Source organism: Condylura cristata, unplaced genomic scaffold (genome assembly GCF_000260355.1).
Source record: "Condylura cristata isolate star-nosed mole 26May11 unplaced genomic scaffold, ConCri1.0 scaffold00017, whole genome shotgun sequence".
Taxonomy (NCBI): domain Eukaryota; kingdom Metazoa; phylum Chordata; class Mammalia; order Eulipotyphla; family Talpidae; genus Condylura; species Condylura cristata.
This window is the reverse complement of record NW_004567118.1, coordinates 28,110,984-28,128,127: the sequence shown is the minus strand read 5'-3', so window position 1 is coordinate 28,128,127 and position 17,144 is coordinate 28,110,984. Positions and strand designations below refer to the sequence as shown.

At 41.3% G+C, this 17,144-nt stretch overlaps 1 protein-coding gene across 1 annotated transcript in view; it reads right to left on the bottom strand.

Annotated features, from left to right (window-relative positions):
- Nucleotides 1-17,144, bottom strand: part of PIK3R6 (phosphoinositide-3-kinase, regulatory subunit 6) — a 48,713-nt gene that overhangs the window by 26,716 nt on the left and 4,853 nt on the right. The window contains exon 2 of the mRNA XM_004684599.2: nt 7,267-7,366. Coding sequence (XP_004684656.1) covers nt 7,267-7,279 — 13 coding nt within the window. The 5' untranslated portion in view covers nt 7,280-7,366. The remainder of the gene's footprint in view (nt 1-7,266; nt 7,367-17,144) is intronic.

The following is a 17,144-nucleotide window of genomic DNA, read 5'->3' as shown; positions in this document are numbered from 1 at the left end:
TGTGGCAAGTTGATATTGCAATGGAGTGAGGCGGTACAGAATAACTGACATCTGGAAAGTGGGCGGTCCAGAAATGTGCCACATTCATCTCCCACCACAAGGAGTTTGCTTGACCAAGGGGGTGAGGGTGGGGGACTTTGTGCTGCTGTGCTGTGAAAGCCATGGTTTTGTGCCCAGACAGCAAGCAGTGGGCAGTATCAATAGACTTCCAGTGAGATACAGGCCTTCTCAAAAGGCTGACTTTGGCTCAGGAATTTCCCAATCACCCGGCTGAGCATTTCTCCATCACCCTTCAGTCTAAAGTATTTCCACCCAACCCTTCTCTTTCACCTTCATTTAAAGTCAGATTTCCAATGGGGTCTGCCAGCTTCTTCCCATTTTCTCTCCCCTATAACCCTGCCTTGGTAATCTCATTCCAGGAAGCACTGGACTAACACCAGGAGCATGAGAGACCCACCCTGAACAACAAATTCCTCTTTATGATCAGCTCCAATCAAGAGTGTCTATAGCAGCCAGTACTCATTCTCTGGTGTAAGACAAGACAAACCACAGAGCCTGGGGTTCCCCTTTTGTCATGGCTGTCAGGAAATTTACAGCTAAGTTGAGGCCAACCTCAAAAAATGAACTCATCTAAATAGCACAGACTTCCCTTAGGCACGCCTGCTTTACATTCTACCAAACGTGTGTCTTAATTCCTTCTGATTCCTATGGAAGCAGGAGATTACAAATTTTAGCCAGTTAGAGTTCTGTTCAGGAGTCAGAGTTTGTTTAGTCCTTGGGTCTCAGAATAGCCACTCCATGGTTTTGGGGTGGGCCATGGGTGTAGGGTCACCTGGTGTATCTGAGATCCTTACATTCCTCTTGCTTGTCCCCCACTTGTCCACCAGGACCGTGTCAAGGGCTTATTCCGAGCCAACTCCAAGGTGAGAGCAGGCAGATAGTGGGCAGCTTATTACAGCCTACCTTTGCCCACCTGGCCACTATGCTGGGCTATATAGTATCTCCCCAAGCTGGAGGAAATCATGAAGGATGGTCACTAACTGTCTTCTACCACCTCCACTTTGCATGAAGATTCAATGAGTTTAGTGCAAGGTCAATTATTAAAACATTGGCATTATGCATTATGTCTTCTTCCTTCCTCTCTCTCTCCCCCCCACCCCCCCGTCTCCCTTTACTCCCCTTCCCCCACCCCCTTGATCACAGACTGCACACAGACTTACACATGTGATTGCTGTGATTTCCTCCCTACCTCCTGAAGGGCAGCCAAACTTTTGTCTTCTGAACCCTAGTTTCCCCTGCTTTGCAGAGGGAGTTAATTTTTTATGTTTCAGAGAAAAATAGAGAAGTTGCCAATATCCCCGGGAGACAACCCCAAATAAACGTTGTTTTCGAAAGTCTGGGTAGCCGGAACAAACTCTCAGGGTCCACATCTGGCTTGCAGACGTGTTTTGTTTGGACTTGTAGAGTGTCTTGCAAAAAACTGAATTAGCTGCCAACATTTACAAATCAGGAGACTTTGCATAAAAGTTTGGGTTTCTGGCATGTCTTGAAAATCTGTTGACACTGGGCATGTATCCATCTCACATATGACATACCACAGGGCTGCATCTTCTCTATAGATCTTACAGTCCCCAAGTTCCAAGTTTCATTCAATTACATCCTCTACCTGGTCCTTGAATGTCAGGTCCCAGTCAAGCTACGTGTCCACAAAGGACAGGAGGAATGTCGCTGCTTTTATTTAAAGAGGAGAGCAGCAAAGTAGATTGGATTTCCCAAGACTTCAAGGGTAGAGGGGTAACAGGGACCCAGGGAATGAGGCAGACTAGGGCCGGTAGGGATATAGTTTAACAGTAGTGGCAAAGGTCGCAGCCGAAGGTGGTTGAACACTCAACTCTGCGTGTCAGCGCTGTGATCATCTGGCCCACCTTCACAACAGCACAAGAAGGTCCTCAAGGGAGGGCCTTCTCTCCTGATGGACCATGGCAAGCCTACTTGACACAAGCTATGCAACGTCTATTGTCCGACAGATTCCGGGTAGATCGGGAAATGCTCTGAAAAATCAGACTTTCCACTGCTATGTTATGACTTCCCTTTTTTGTATAATCGTAATATCAAAATATTCTGAGCAACTTTCAGTTTACAATTGGATTGCCTCAGCCGCATAAGGCCTGCCTGCCCTGACAAGCAGGGTGAGAAATTCCTTTGAAGTCAAAAGTGACTTGACAACTGGCTGATCAATAAGAAAGCAAAAGGGCTGTTTCTGCAAAGTCTCTCACTGCAGGATGGAGGAAAACCCAAATCTTATCATTCTACTATCTCACCTAGCCTTCTATTCAGCTTCTAAAAGAATTACTCAAACTTCCTACTGTCTGGCCTTTAGTTATGGAAATTCATCCAGGTTGCCTGTTTTAGAGCTAGTCAAGTTTTTTACCTGCTACACTTCAAAGCAATCCACAAGTCTTTCTGGCTAGTCTTTCAGGATTCTACTATCTAGTCTTTAGATAAGGAAATTCACCTGTGTCTCCTATTCAGAGCAAATTATGCTTTCTACTGTCTAGACCTCAAGGAAACTCACTTAAAACCTTTTAGCAAGTTTCTTCAAAGAACTTTTCCGAAATTTGATTTGCAAGAAATTTCCTTTTCCTGCCTCTCGGATGTCTCAGGTAGAAAAAACCATCAAGTATTAGATAAGATTTAAGGGACTTTATTTTTTTCAATCTTCACTATAGTAATACTAGTCTTAAACTTTGTGCACCTATGTACCTGTTTTTTAAACTTGATTGATTTTAGAATGTTATAATCTCAAGTAAAGTAAAGTAAAGTAAAGGTCAAAACGACCCCACACTATTGATTCTTAGAAAAAGGATGATTGTGATCTCAACTCCTTTCATATGCTAATGTCATCCCCCTGCCTGCTTGAAATGTATAAAATAAACCTCTGCTGAAGGCAGAGCAGGAAGATTTGCACCCAACTCCAGTGTCTTCCTCACTCCCGCTCCCCTTTACTCCCCAATTTTTAGAATATTGCCTCACTGACATCGTTCCCACCTTGAGACCTTGCCTGTGTCAGCCTAAAATCAGGGCTGGTCCCCGACACCTACTCAAGCTATTCTGGAGGCCACAGCCACAGTGGACCCAAGACCTCAGCCTTTTCCCATCATCAGACTGAGGAAGCCCTGGGCATCTCACACTACCTCAAGGAGGAGGTAGAGGCACTGTTTTGACAACAGAATTCACAAAGACTTCTGAAAATGAGAGCTTGAGGTTGGATTTGATTTGGCTAAGCAAAAGATAACTACTTCATGTGTAAAATATATGCATCAGGGTTATTCATGTACAATATGTATACCTAACATTATTCTTGAAAGAATAACCAAAAATGAATGACATTCAGGATGGGATTGTGCTTAGTGAAATAAGCCAGAAAGAAAAAGAAAAATACCGGATGGGGGTGGGGGGGGACAAATATAAACGAGTAAAATAAAAACAATGAACAACTATAAACCAGAGACATTTTACCGGGGGAGAAAGGGGAATGGGATCAGAACTGGGGTGAGAAGAGTGCACTGGACTATGGTGATGACACACGGGTGAATTGGTGGTAGAAAGTCCATGGGTACTGTAAATGAGATGAAAAATGCACAAAATGAAGAATGATGTAAAAAAATAAGAAATATAAAAAATTTTTAAAATGAATGATATTAATTATTGTTAGCCTCTGTTCATCCAGGAAAGTGGGGAATTACTATTAGGTATCAATATTGCTATTAATTCCTAATATTCAAATAGCACTTGAAAGATATACATAGTCTTACGCTGGTGCGGCAAGATAATGTCATGTGTTCATCTAGTTAATTTCATTTTTGTTCCAAGTGGACAAAAAGACATTTCCCATACTTCCCTGTGGTTAGATAGTAGTCATGCGACAGAGTAGTGACCAATGGTAAGTGGCAGAAGTGATGTATGGCACTCAGGCCTGCTTAGGAACCCCCCTGCAGTATCCTCCAAACTCTTTCTTCCAGTTCTATGAGGACGTTGGAAGGCATAAGTTAAAAAAGATGGTGCTGGCCCTCCCTGATGGCGCAGTGGGTTAAAGCACAGCACTGAGAAGCTAGAGCCACTTCCCCATGAGTTCGATTCCCGCCTGCCCCGAGGTGACCACATGGCGTGGCAGACCTCTCCTGACCCGCCCGCTGCTCCCCTCAGCAGTGTACTTTGTCGATCTGCCTGTTCTGCTCCCCACTCTGTCTCTGGTGAAGCCTCTCGCCGCCCCTGAGCCTCTGGCCTGTACCCCAGTTCTGTATACACAAATAAATCTTCAAAAAAAAAAAAAAAATGATGATGCCATGGGCCCTCCCTCGTGGTGCAATGGGTTAAAGCACAGCACTATAAAGCTGTCACAGACATCTCAGCACGAGTGCGATCCCTGGTCAAGGAGCTGACTCACGTGGCATGGCAGACCTCTCCTGACCTGCCCGTTGTCAGCAGTATATTTCAGTCAGTCTGCCTGTTCTGCTCCCCACTCTGTCTCTGGTGAATCCTCTTACCCCCCATACATCTGGCCTGTACCCCAGATCTTGTATGCATAAATGAATAAATCTTTAAAAGAAAACGATGGTGCCAAAGAGAGAAGTCTAATTCCTCAAGACCCTTTGCAGACTAGATTGGACTCTGACGTAAGTGATAAATAAGTATTTGTTGTATGAATCCAGTAATGCTGGGGTCATTGTTTATAGCAGCTAGCATTCCCTCACTGATTTATGGGTACACAAGTATTCTCTAATAGTGTTCCATTTGATTCTGACAAGAGCCCTGTGAGTTTGGTAGAATAAATACTATTCTCCCTGTTTTATAGATTCTAGGTTGAGAGACTCACCTTGGCCTCAGGTAGCCTTTCCAACCATAGAAGTTCAGACTTCACAGGACCTCTGGGGCTGGCTCCCTTTCCATTTTATAAGTGGGGTGATGAGACTCAGAGAAAAGAGGAGATTGGTGCAAGGCCACAGAGCTATTGGCACAGAACTTTCTCTTTGTCAAATGCTCCCCTCTAAATTTTACTCTTACATGTGACCATATACCGGCCTGGATGAGAGAGGAATATCCAGCTGAGACTATGACTCTATGTCCATCTATGTGTGCCTGGGGCTTAAATTTAGAAGTAAATGCTCATGGTAACATCTCCTGAGTAAAGGTTCTCCGTTTCCAATCTACGTATTTTAACAGCTAAAGAGAGAGAATCTGGAGGAAGGGAGAGAAGAAAGCATGACGGGGTCCCGACATGATAGGATCCTCATAGTTCAAGGCCTGCGCCTCAATTTCAGACCATTCAAAGCTGTCCCAGGACTCAGCTCTCCATTGTCCTTCAATACCAGAGAGGCAACCTCTCCCCAGGTCTCTCTTAAGATTTTTTGCCTTTCCGCTAGTTCCCAGCTACATGTTAGACTCACCTGGAAAGCTTTCAACATTACCAATGTGCAGCTGACCCCAAACAATAAAGTCAGAGTTGGGGAGAGGTCAAGTTCTTAATAGCTCCAGGAAAATCTAACATAGAGCTAGAATGGGAATTACTGTCTCAGGTGAGAAGCTTGGAGCTCTGGATAATTGTTGTATTAGTTAAAGAAGGAGTCAGGTGACAAAATGCTCATAGTACACAGAGGACAGTATGGTGTCTGGGACAAGCTTCTCCTTCCACGCTTGGCCACCTTATATTTTTAAATCAAATGACCCACATGGGATTCTATTTGCTTATAGCCAAAGAAACCAGATCAGTATTCCTAAAACAGAATGCATTTGTTGTTATAATTAAAAGAAGTGCAGACCATGTCGATATTGAAATATTTAAAGATTTTGAAGTGCTGGCCCAGACCTGTTCTACCAGCCCAAACCCAACTGAGGGAAGACAGACTGGGCTGCATGAGTCCGTGGTGCTTCTGACTGGGCGAGGCTCTCAGAGGCTAAGTGGGGTATGGAAGGAATGCACATTTGGGGAGTAACAGCAACCCAGTTGCTCTCCCTGCCTTTGGGTGTCCATTCCCCTGGCCCAGGAGAGAGCTCTCCCAGGCACTGCAGTCTGTTCCAGGTGGTCTCTGACATGTCAGCTGATCATTAGATGATACACACCTGGATGAAGGGGTTATAGGGTGAAGAATATGGGCTTTGGAATCAGGTAAAGCTAGATTCCAACCCTAGCTCTGCCACTTACTAGCTATGAGGCTTTGAGTGTATAACCTCACCTCTGTGAATCTCAGTTTCGCTTCCAGTAAAATGATTTTAATAATACTGATGACCCACTTTTTAAGATTTATTTATTTATTCATACAGAACTGGGGTACAGGCCAGAGATGCAGAGGTGAGAGGATTCACCAGAGACAGAGTGGGGAGCAGAACAGACCAACTGATGAAGTACACTGCTGAGGGGAGCAGAGGGTGGGTCAGGAGTCTGCCACACCACGTGGGTCACGTTTGGGGCGGTGGATTGAACTTGCACTGAAGAGGCTTCTGCCAGCTTGCAGTGCTGCGTCCCAACCCTCTGCGCCACCAGGGGAGGCCCAGATGACCCTGTTTTACAGGTACCTTTTGACACTTGCATAAGGCAACCCACAATGAACTCATTAAATGAGGCTGGACACTGGATTACTGGGTTTCAGTTCTAATTTGATAATCCAATATCTATGTTACTTTGGGGGGCTACCCTTCTTTTTTTAAATTTATTTTTATTTACTTTATGCATACAAGAACTAGGGTGTAGACCAGAGGTTCAGGGGGTGACAGTATTCACAGGAGACAGAGGGGGGAGCAGAACAGGCAGACTGACTGAAGTACACTGCTGAGGGAACAGCAGGTGGGTCAGGAGAGGTCTGCTGTGCCATGGGGGTCAGCTCCCAGCCACGGATTGAACTCAGGCCTCAGTGCTGGCAATGGTTTGATCGTGCTAAGATGTAACCCCTGTGTCACCAGGGAAGCTCCATATCCACGCCTCTTGTCCCCACCTTGGGGACAATACTTCCCCTTCTGTAAAATGCATTATAACAATACGTATCTTATGCCATCATTATGAAAACTAAGTTAATAATTATCAAGTGATTTTACCACTGATTAATATAGCACTAGTACTATATTCAATAAGTGCTCGTGTCTGGAAGTCTTATTACTGTCATTTCTCTCACACTGGAATCGAAGTCTCACCACCGGGCTGGTGGCGCTCATGCCAGCTCTGGGAACATTCTCATCAAGCACCCCAGACCCCTGTCCCCTGACCACACTAACCTGAGCTCTCCATGGGAGCCTGCAGTGTGTGAGGAGGAAGTGGTTGTCTCAGGCAGCAGAATGGAAAGTTAAGTGGTTGTTTTTCTGTACAGAGGTAGTTCTGCAAAAAAAAAAAAAAAAAAAAGAGGCGGTTCATGTAAGTAGTGGGAAGGGGTATACAGTATATTTGGGGGATGGAGAGGCTCCAAGAGAAACCGGCTTTTAGTATGATGGAGGGAAATTTAGATTTATTTCAGAATAGTCATATGGCATTTACTATGTGCCAGCGACTCCTTCAAGAACACACAAAGATCAGCTCTATAATGTTAATTTAACATGACCTTATGAAGCAGGTACTGTGTGTCCCCATTCTACAGATGGGGAAACTGAAGCACAGAGAGATTAAGTCAAGGTCAAAGAGCTGGGAAATAAAAGAATGAGTACTCGAACTCAGACCAGTTGGCACTAGAGCTTATGCTCTCACCATGACCCATGGCTGCCCCACTGAGAGCCCCAAGGAAGGCACCCCAAAAGTCTGCTCCACAGAGCAGCAAACCTGATAGCTGAAAAGTGGAGGAATTCTGAAAAATTCCAAGAGCTTGTTCTTTGGAGGAAAAAATATATACCTAAGACAGCTGAAAGAGAGAGAGAGAACAAGAAGACAATATTAGAAATGATAAATGTCACATACACACATTTGCAGTGAAAAAGAAAATCTGAACTCTTCACATCACACATACGTATGTATGTATGATGATATAAAAAATCATATATAATTTTTTTTGGAAAACAAAACTACCCAAAGGCTCCAGAAGAGTTAGAAAAGCTTCTTAAATTATTAATCAGTGAGGAAATAGAGAAAATGGTCTGTCAAAAAGCTCTCAAAAAGTGGGTTTGGCTTAGATAGTCCTCTGATAAATTCCTTCAACCCTCTGAGAAAAGCAAATGTTTATATTATTTGAACTATTCTAAAGCACAGAAAAGAGGAAAGAGTCCTGAAAAGGTCAGTTTACCTTTAATACCAAAATCTAGTAAAGATAGCTTTTAAAAAGCTGAAAACTTCGAACCTTGTTGGGATGGTTGTTTTAAGTAGAAAAAAACAACAAGCACTGGTAAGAATGTGGCAAAATTAGAATGTTGATCCACTGCTGACTGGAATTATAAATGTCAAATACAAATACAATATGTGGATTTCTCAAAACGTTAAATGTAATTACCATAGACCCAGGAATCCCACTTCTAGGTAAACACATAAAAGTGAATATAGGTTCTGTAAAACCTTGCATGCCAATGTTCATAATAGCATTATTCAAAATAGTCAAAAGATAGAAACAATTCAAATGCTTATCAGTTGATAAAGTAGATAAACAAAAATGTGGTGAATACAGAAAAAGGAAAATTATTCAGTCTGAAAAAGAAAAGAAATTTTAAAAAATTATTTATTTTTGCATAGGAGAACTGGAATGGAGGCCAGAAGAGCAGGGGATGATAGGATTCACCAGAGACAGAGCGGGGAGCAGAACAGGCAGTTCGACCGAAGTACACTGCTGAGGGGAGCAGCAGGTGAGACAGGAGAGGTCTGCTGTTCCATGTGGGTCAGCTCCCTGGCTGGGGATAGATCTCAGACTGTAGTAGTGACAGCACTGAGACCTAACCCCAAGGCCATCAGGGAGGCTCGAAAAGGAAAGAAATTGTGATATATGCTTTCACATAGATGAACTTTGGAAATATCAGGTTAAGTGAAATAATGTTACTGGGCAACCCCGACAGAAAATGGGATGGTTTGGGTGTGAGTCCTCCTTTGCCCACTTAAAAAAAAAAAAAAAAACCTCAAGACAAAACCAAAGGGCAAGCGCATGAAGAAAGCTTAGTAAAAGATTTATTTACAAGGGAAATGAGAAAAGGGGTAGCACAGAGAGAGAGAAAGAGATTAGCTGGTCAATCGTCCTACCAGTAACACTCTCTGTGCTGAGACCCTGGGTGCATGTGGAAGGCAGGCAAAACCAAGAGCCCTGAGGCCCACATACATCTGTTCAGCTTTCTACCAAGCATGGCTGCGCAACTTCACACTTCATTCCCAGCAATCCGCCCTCAAGGAGTCAAGAGTCATGGGAATTGTAGTTCTTCGGCATCTGGGATCTCTGTAGCATGAAAGTGGAAGTGGAGTCCTTAAATGGTTAGTGGGTGGAGTTCACTCAGGACATACTGTTCCCCCAACAAGTAGATATACACAAAAGAACACATATATGATTCCACTTATCTAAAATAGACGCAGTCACAGAGACAGAAAATACAATGGAGGTTACCAGGAGCTGAGGAGGGGGAAGGCAGGGAGAAGGGATAGAAGCTATTGTTTAATGGATACAGAGTTTCTGTTTGGAGTGATGAAAAATTTGGGAAATGAATATCCAGGTGATCCAACAGCACAGTGAATGGACTTAGCAGGCTCTTTAATATTAACCTTAACCTTAACCTTAAGGGTAGGCACTGTTTTGTTATTATTTCCAGTGTCCAGCTCAGCAACCTGCAAGCTTTGGGGTTCAAATAAGTGAGTCCTCATATTTGGGCAGCTCAGCCAAAGTAAATACATGTGAGTAGTGAATTTAATACTGAAAATGGTTAAAAGGGCAAATAGATAATAAAAAATAGAATAGACTCACCTTTAACATAGATGAAGTTCTAGTTCTGGCTAAAAAATTTTAAAATTAATATCAATTCATTGAATTCAACAAATTGAAATTATAATGTACTATGAAAAATTTTAGCCTTTGATAATCATAAGAGTGAACATCTCTATGTGATACCATTGGCAAAAGTTAGAAAAGATAAAATAACATTCAAAGTTTGTTGAGTGTATGAAAAAAAAGTCTCATATTCAGTTGGTGAGAATGGAAATTGGTATAGCTTTTCTGAAGGGCAGCTGAGCAACGGTATCAAATTTTTAATGTAAGTAATGTTTGTCCAAGAAAATCCAGTTATAGGAATTTACTGTAAGGAAATAATTGTATAGGTAAATAAAGATTATGTGCAACAATGATCATCAAAGTTGTTTATAATGTACAAAAAACAGGAGAAACTTTAAGACCCTACTATAGAGTATCAAGCAAATCAGAGTTATCTCTGCAGTGGAGTAGTATACAGTCATAAAAATGATTGTCTATATATTTACTGAATTAAAAATAATTTTCAGAATTATACATTTTAAACAGTAGATAATAACATATTTCTAATAACAATAATTTTAAAAGCATGTTTCTAAATTAGCATATATACATTTAAAAGGTCAGGAAAACTGAACATGAAAATGTGACACTGAGGTTCTAGTTCTGACTAAGAAAAAAAAATCTACTCCATGATAGTTCTGCTGAATACAACTAACTACTCTGGATAATATGTATGGACTAGCTATCTCAGGATTCTGGAAAGTAAATGGTAACAGGTAGAATGGAGAAGGAAATAGTACTTGAAGTAAGGACAATGAGTTTTCTACTTTCCCCACCTCTGTTCTACCTTGGCCCAGACACAAAAGCAACCTAAAATACAGAAGTGCACACTGATGTTAGATAAAATCAGCTAGAAGAAAAGCCTTTATATTCTTATTTGAGGAGAAAAAAGAAAGAAAGAAAGAAAGAAAGAAAGACCTCCCTAAGGATTACAAAGTTGGGGCAATTCCCCTTTCCTTTTCTATTTTCTCCTGTGATAGCTCCTGGGCAATCCCTCAATAGTCCATGCATGAAGAAGCTGTGACAATCCGAAACATGTCAGGAAACACCTAACAGCAGACCTTCAAAATACATGAAGGAAAGACTAAGCAAACAAATATACAATTATTGTTGGACATTTGTAACAGCTCCCTCAGGATTTGCTAGAACTAGCAAATGAAAAATCAGCAAGAATAGAAAAAACTGAATACTACCAAGCAAGTGAATTTACTGACATTTATAGATCGCCACATACAGCATTAAGCAGAGTTCAAATTGTTTTCACATAACATTCACCATGAGTCATAAAATGAGCCTTAGCAAATTTACAATATGACATCATAACAAGTAGATTTTCTGACCATAATGAGATTATACTTGAAGTCAGCAAATACAATGATAACTAGAAAATCCCTAAACACTTGGATATTAAACAATAATCTATGAGTTCAAAAATCAAAGAGGGAATACTCTCCAGCTTCTTGTGTCTAGCACTACCCTGATACTGAAACTATACAAAGATGGTAAAAGGGAAGAAAAAAGAAACTGATATCCCTTTCTTTGAACACATATGGAAAAGTTCTCAACAAAATATAGCAAATCACATCAAACATTATCTAAGAAGAATAGCATACAATGATCTCCCCAGGCTTATTCCAGGGTGTTAAAACTGCTTCCATGTTTGAAAGTCAGTCAGAGTGAGCTATCAACAGAAACTAAAAAAATAAGAAAAAAAAACACATATATGATCCTAACAATTGATACAGTAACAATATATGTCAAATTTCAATACTCATTCATGATAAAAATGTAGAGAAAATTAAGAATAAAAGGGAACTTTAATAATCAGATAAAGGGCAACTACCAAAAACAACTCCACTGATGAAAGACTATTGCTCCCAAAAAACTAGGATACGACAAGTATGTATATCCTCAACACTCCTATTTAACATATTACAAGTTGTAACCAATGTAAGAAGGTACAAAAGAAAACAAGAAAGGGAAAGACTTGTATAGATTGGAAAGGAAGAAATGAAATTTCAAATAAAATTTGAAAATAATATGACCCAATAGTTAGGTGACAAATATACTTAGAAAATCCCAAAGAATCTACAAAAATATCTCCTAAAATTAATAAGGAATTTAGCAGGGCAACAGGCTATAAGGTTAATACATAATATCAGTCATGTTTATATGTGCTAACTATGTACAGCTGGAAATCAGAATTTAAAGTACAGTGCCATTTAACATAACTCCAAAAGAAAAGAATACTTAGGTATAAATCTAACAAAACATAGTTAGGATTTACATGGTAAAACTATAAAATACTGATGAAAGAAATCAAGTAACTAAATAAATGGGGGACATACTACGTTCATGATTTGGAAAACCCAATCAAGATGTCAACTCCTGGGCTCTTCCAGGTGGTGCAATGGGTTAAATCACAGCACTACGAAACTAGCTGCAGCTGCTTCAGCATGAGTTCCATGCCAGGACAGGGAGGTGACCCACATGGTGCCACAGACCTCTCCTATTTCACCCGCTGTTCCCCTCAGCAGTGTATTTTTCAGTCGGCTTATTCTGCTCCTCACTCTGTCTCTGGTGAATCCTCTTACCACCCCTACACTTCTGGCCTGTACCCCAATTCTGTATGCATAAATAAATACATCTTTTAAAAAAAGATGTCAATTCCTACCAAGTTTATAGCTAGATTGAACAAAATTCCAATAAAAATACCAGCAAGGTTTCTTTTGCAGATACAGATAAGAAGATTCTAAAACATACGTTTTAAGAATGTTAAGAGTTCTTATTCTCCTTCTTTTAAGAATTACAATGAAATTATTAATGGAGGACTAGACACACGTGGATGGAACAGTGCCCAGAAATAGACCCACACAGATATGACCAATTGGTTTTTGACAAAATTGCCAAGGCAAATCAGTGGAAAAAGGGTAGTCTTTCCAATAAATGGTGTTGGAGCAATTCATCAATGTGCCAAAAAAAAAAAAGAATTCAAAATATATCATAGGTCTGAATGTGAAATGTGAAAGTCTAGACTTTTATAAGAAAACATAAGAAAAATATCCTTGGGTTAGGGAAAAAGACATAATATCAAGTATATAATTCATAAAGGAAAAATTGTTAAAATGGACAAAATCTAAAGTTTGACAAAGTTCAAACTTAGATAAAATATTTACAAATCACCTACCTGAAAAGGAATTTGAATATAGGATATATCAAAAGCTCTATAGTAAGAAAATAAATGATACCCCCAAGTGGACAAAATATTTTAACAATTCATCTGAATGTAAAGATGTGGACAACAAATAAGCACATGAAAAAAAAAATGCATGTTAAGAGCAATATTAGGGAAATGCAAGTTAAAGTCATGAGATACCACTATATACCTATTAGAATGATGGAAATTTTAAATTTAAGATACAAATAACTTTCTGTATCCAATTACCAATTTATTGGAAATAACTAAGGCTAAGATGCTGGAGGCAACATGAAGGAACTGAAACACTCACATGTTCAAGGTCAGAATATGAAATGGATCAGCAATTCTGGAAAACCACCTGGCCATTTCTCATAAAGTTAAATATCACTTACTGTATAACCCTGAAATCCCACTCTTAACTATTTTCACTAGAGAAATGAAAACTTGTGTTCACACAAAAACCTATTCATGAATGTGGATAACAGCTCTACTCACAATTGCCTCAAACTGGAAACCACCCAATACCTTCAGTAAGTGAATTGATGAGCAAATCATGGTGCAGTCATATGGTGGTTTGTGCTACTACATACGTGAGTCTCAAAAGCATTGTGTTGAGTAAAAGAAGCGAGACTCTGAAGCTCACATGCTATGTGCTTCTATTTATATGACATTCTAGAAAGGGAAAACTACTCAGAAAATAGATGGCTGGTTTTAAGGGCTTGCAGTGGGGAGAGAGGTTGACTACAGAGGGTCAAGAGGGAAATTTTGGTGGGATGGAATTGTACTGTATCCTGAATTTGGAGATGCTCACATCAATCTATAAATGTGAGAAAGCTCATAAAATGATGTAGCAACAAGTGGCAATTAAACTGTATATAAATCTAAAAAATAAAAAATGGTACAGCGTTGTTTAACAGAGAGAAGCCCACATCTTAGTTTATACCTGGGGGTATGCTGATATGCTTAGTTTTTATCAACAAATTTTAGAATAGACTTTACAAAAAAAAGAATACTATTTGTATTTTTCAAAACACAAGACTATTTTAGTATATTTTATAAAGTTCTCCCGGTTATTTCAAACCAGATTGTGTACAGACAAGACACAAGCTGCCTCTGGGGAAACCCTGAGGAACTGGGGTGGGAAGGAGCCTGACGTTTGAATATGCAGTTGACCTCTGAACAACATGAGTTTGAACTGCAGGATCTGCTTATACGCAAACTTTTTTTTTTTTTTAATGCGAGTTCCTACACACACAGATCCACCAACGCACAATTGGTTGGCTGAGTTCAGAAATGTGGAACCTATGGATATGAAGGACCAGCGAAAAGTGACAGGCATATTTTGCCTAGGGGTCGAGTCCCTGCTGTATCCCTACTCTCCCAAACCCTCCCAGCTGTTCCGGGAACTCTTCTTTACTGTTACGTTTTTTTGTGTATGTTTTGTGTATGTTTTGTGTATCATAAAAACCCAATTACCAATACCCAAAAAACCCAATACCCAATTACCATTTTATTGGTATCACAGGACTTGCGGATAGGTACTAACTCCAGGATATACATTCCAGACGAAGAACAACTCTACAGGACAAGCATTCTTGTTATCTTGGACAGAAATATTGGAAGAAAGATGGGGTGATGGCAGGCGGGGATGGGAAATTAAAAGGAGGGGCCCATTATGAGTGAAAGCTGCTGGGCCTCATAGGTTTCGGCTTGGAACCAGCACAGGGTAACTTCTGCTACATTCTGTTGCAGCTAATTTTAATACATTTTTACTCCTTCTGATGCCTTAATATTATGTTTGAAATTATTTTTATTAGGTGGCACATGGTTCCCAAGAGAGGAGCTCTGACATATAGGTAAGCTGTGAAGCTGAATGGCATGAGGACACAGCCATAGCAACGCTCTGTGTGTAACTTAAATCGGGGTGAGGAGGAGGACCATAAAACTATTAAAATAACCGTGCTTGTCTCCTTTCCCAGCTGTAAAGACTGCTGAGCTATGAGGGGGATGAACTAGGACCTGAAGGATCAAGTTCAGGTTTTGGTTCCCACCTACCATGTGTGACTCTCCCTCCATCTTTGTGAGGCATGCACCCCAAAGTGCACCCAGGTTGCCTGTCAAGTGACACCGTGACACCTGATGAAGCACTGGAGCACAGAGGTCATCCACCCAGAACTCCACTAAGAGAGCACCGGGCCAAGCCTGCACGCTGTTTGCTAAAAACACTGATGGCTCGACACTGGATCCGAGTAGATGGCCACCTCTGAATGAGCTATGAAGATTCAAGCTACATCATGGGTGCAACGGTGGCGGAACTATGGGGACTACACCTGGGAAAAGTCAGATAGTGTCCAAAAATTAACAGATGTAAGAATGTAAGATTAATTAATTTTTTTGAAAAGCACATTCAAAATGAAAATCTGGCCCTGAACGAAGACTGTGGCTACCTTGGGTGGTAGCCAACACTAGAGGGAGCGGTAGAAAATGGCAATACCATGTGGTCAGAGTCACCACACAGGTGGACAGGCCCGAGATCGCCACCAGTGGACAGGTACCAACCCCAAAGCCAGTGGTGGTGTGGGGGGAGGCAAAGAGAAGCTTCTCCTGTGGGTCCCAGGAAGTTGAGTTCCTAGGTTATTCTCCATTAGCTGTGTGTTAGTGGAGAATGATGACAGCAGCCACTGCCGCAGCCCCCCGTACCTGCTGGATCCAAGTCACCAGCCCCCAGCGGGTCACTGTCCTCCCCTACCATCCATTCTCTGAAGCCCTCCAGCGGCTTCTCTTGGTCCTCATCCTGCCCAAGGATACCTCTCCGGCTTCCCCCTTCTCCCTCTGGCCTGCCAGGTTCTCACCTCAGGCATGTCTCTTGTGTGGCTTCAATTTGCCAAGTCTGGTCCTACCTCAGGGCCATAGCACACCGCTGCCTTTCCCCCAGCTTCCCCCACAGCCTGCTCCTTCTCAGTATAAAGGTCTCATCTTAAATGTCACCTTCTAGTGGTCTATCCTGATCACTCTAATAGCTTGCCTGGTGGTGATCTAGCACATGTTTAATTTTATTCTTATTACTTATCAGTATTGGCAATTGTCCTGTGTAATGATTAGTTTTCTTGGCAGCTCTATTAATTGTGAGTACCCCAAACCCTGGGTTCTGTTATGTCTTCTTCACTGCAGCATATCCATCATCTAGTGAAGTGTTGGCCATTCCAAATGAATAAACATTTTGGACAAATACTTGATGAGTGAACAAAGGTAAAGTGTCTTTCCAAAAGTCACTTGGCCAATGAATGATGAAACTAGACTTAGAGCTCAGATCTCAACTGGGGTATGTGGCCACCTCCTTAGTCCTGACATCCCTTCTTCTGCGCCTTCAAAGCTCACAGCACTCACTGCCCTAGTGAAATAAAATGAATACTCAGCCTCAAAGGAAAAGAAATTATAAAGCTATAAACTAAAAGAGGATCATATATGCCAGGAGTTACTGTGGAAAGCTGATTGTGCTCTGGACTGCCTTTTCACTTTTTAATTGAAAACAAAATTCTAGGAAATTTAAACTAATAACCATTATCAGAAAGCCTCCTCATTCATTGTCCTTCCTTCTGTCACTCACTTACTCACTACACATTGTCCACTGCTCAGCTATCTCTGCAGGCCTGGGCATGTTTTGTGGCCCCTCGCTTCTCCACAGGGGACCTCTATAATCTATTTCCTGTCCTTTGGGGCTGCTGACCGCACCAGTGTGGGGCTGAACTCGCTGAGACAGGAAATGGAAACAAGCAGAACTCAGGTCCTTCTTAAAATGCATCAACACCTCATTTGTCTTTAGTCCAGGGCTGGGATGGATTTCTTAGGAAATAAAGCTTGCTTGTAGAAGCACTAGAAAATGCTTCTGAGGGTTTTCTCCCTCATGAATTCTCCTCACAAATTCATTGGTGTGGACTGCACATACCACGCTGCGAGGTGATAATCTCAGGAGCTGT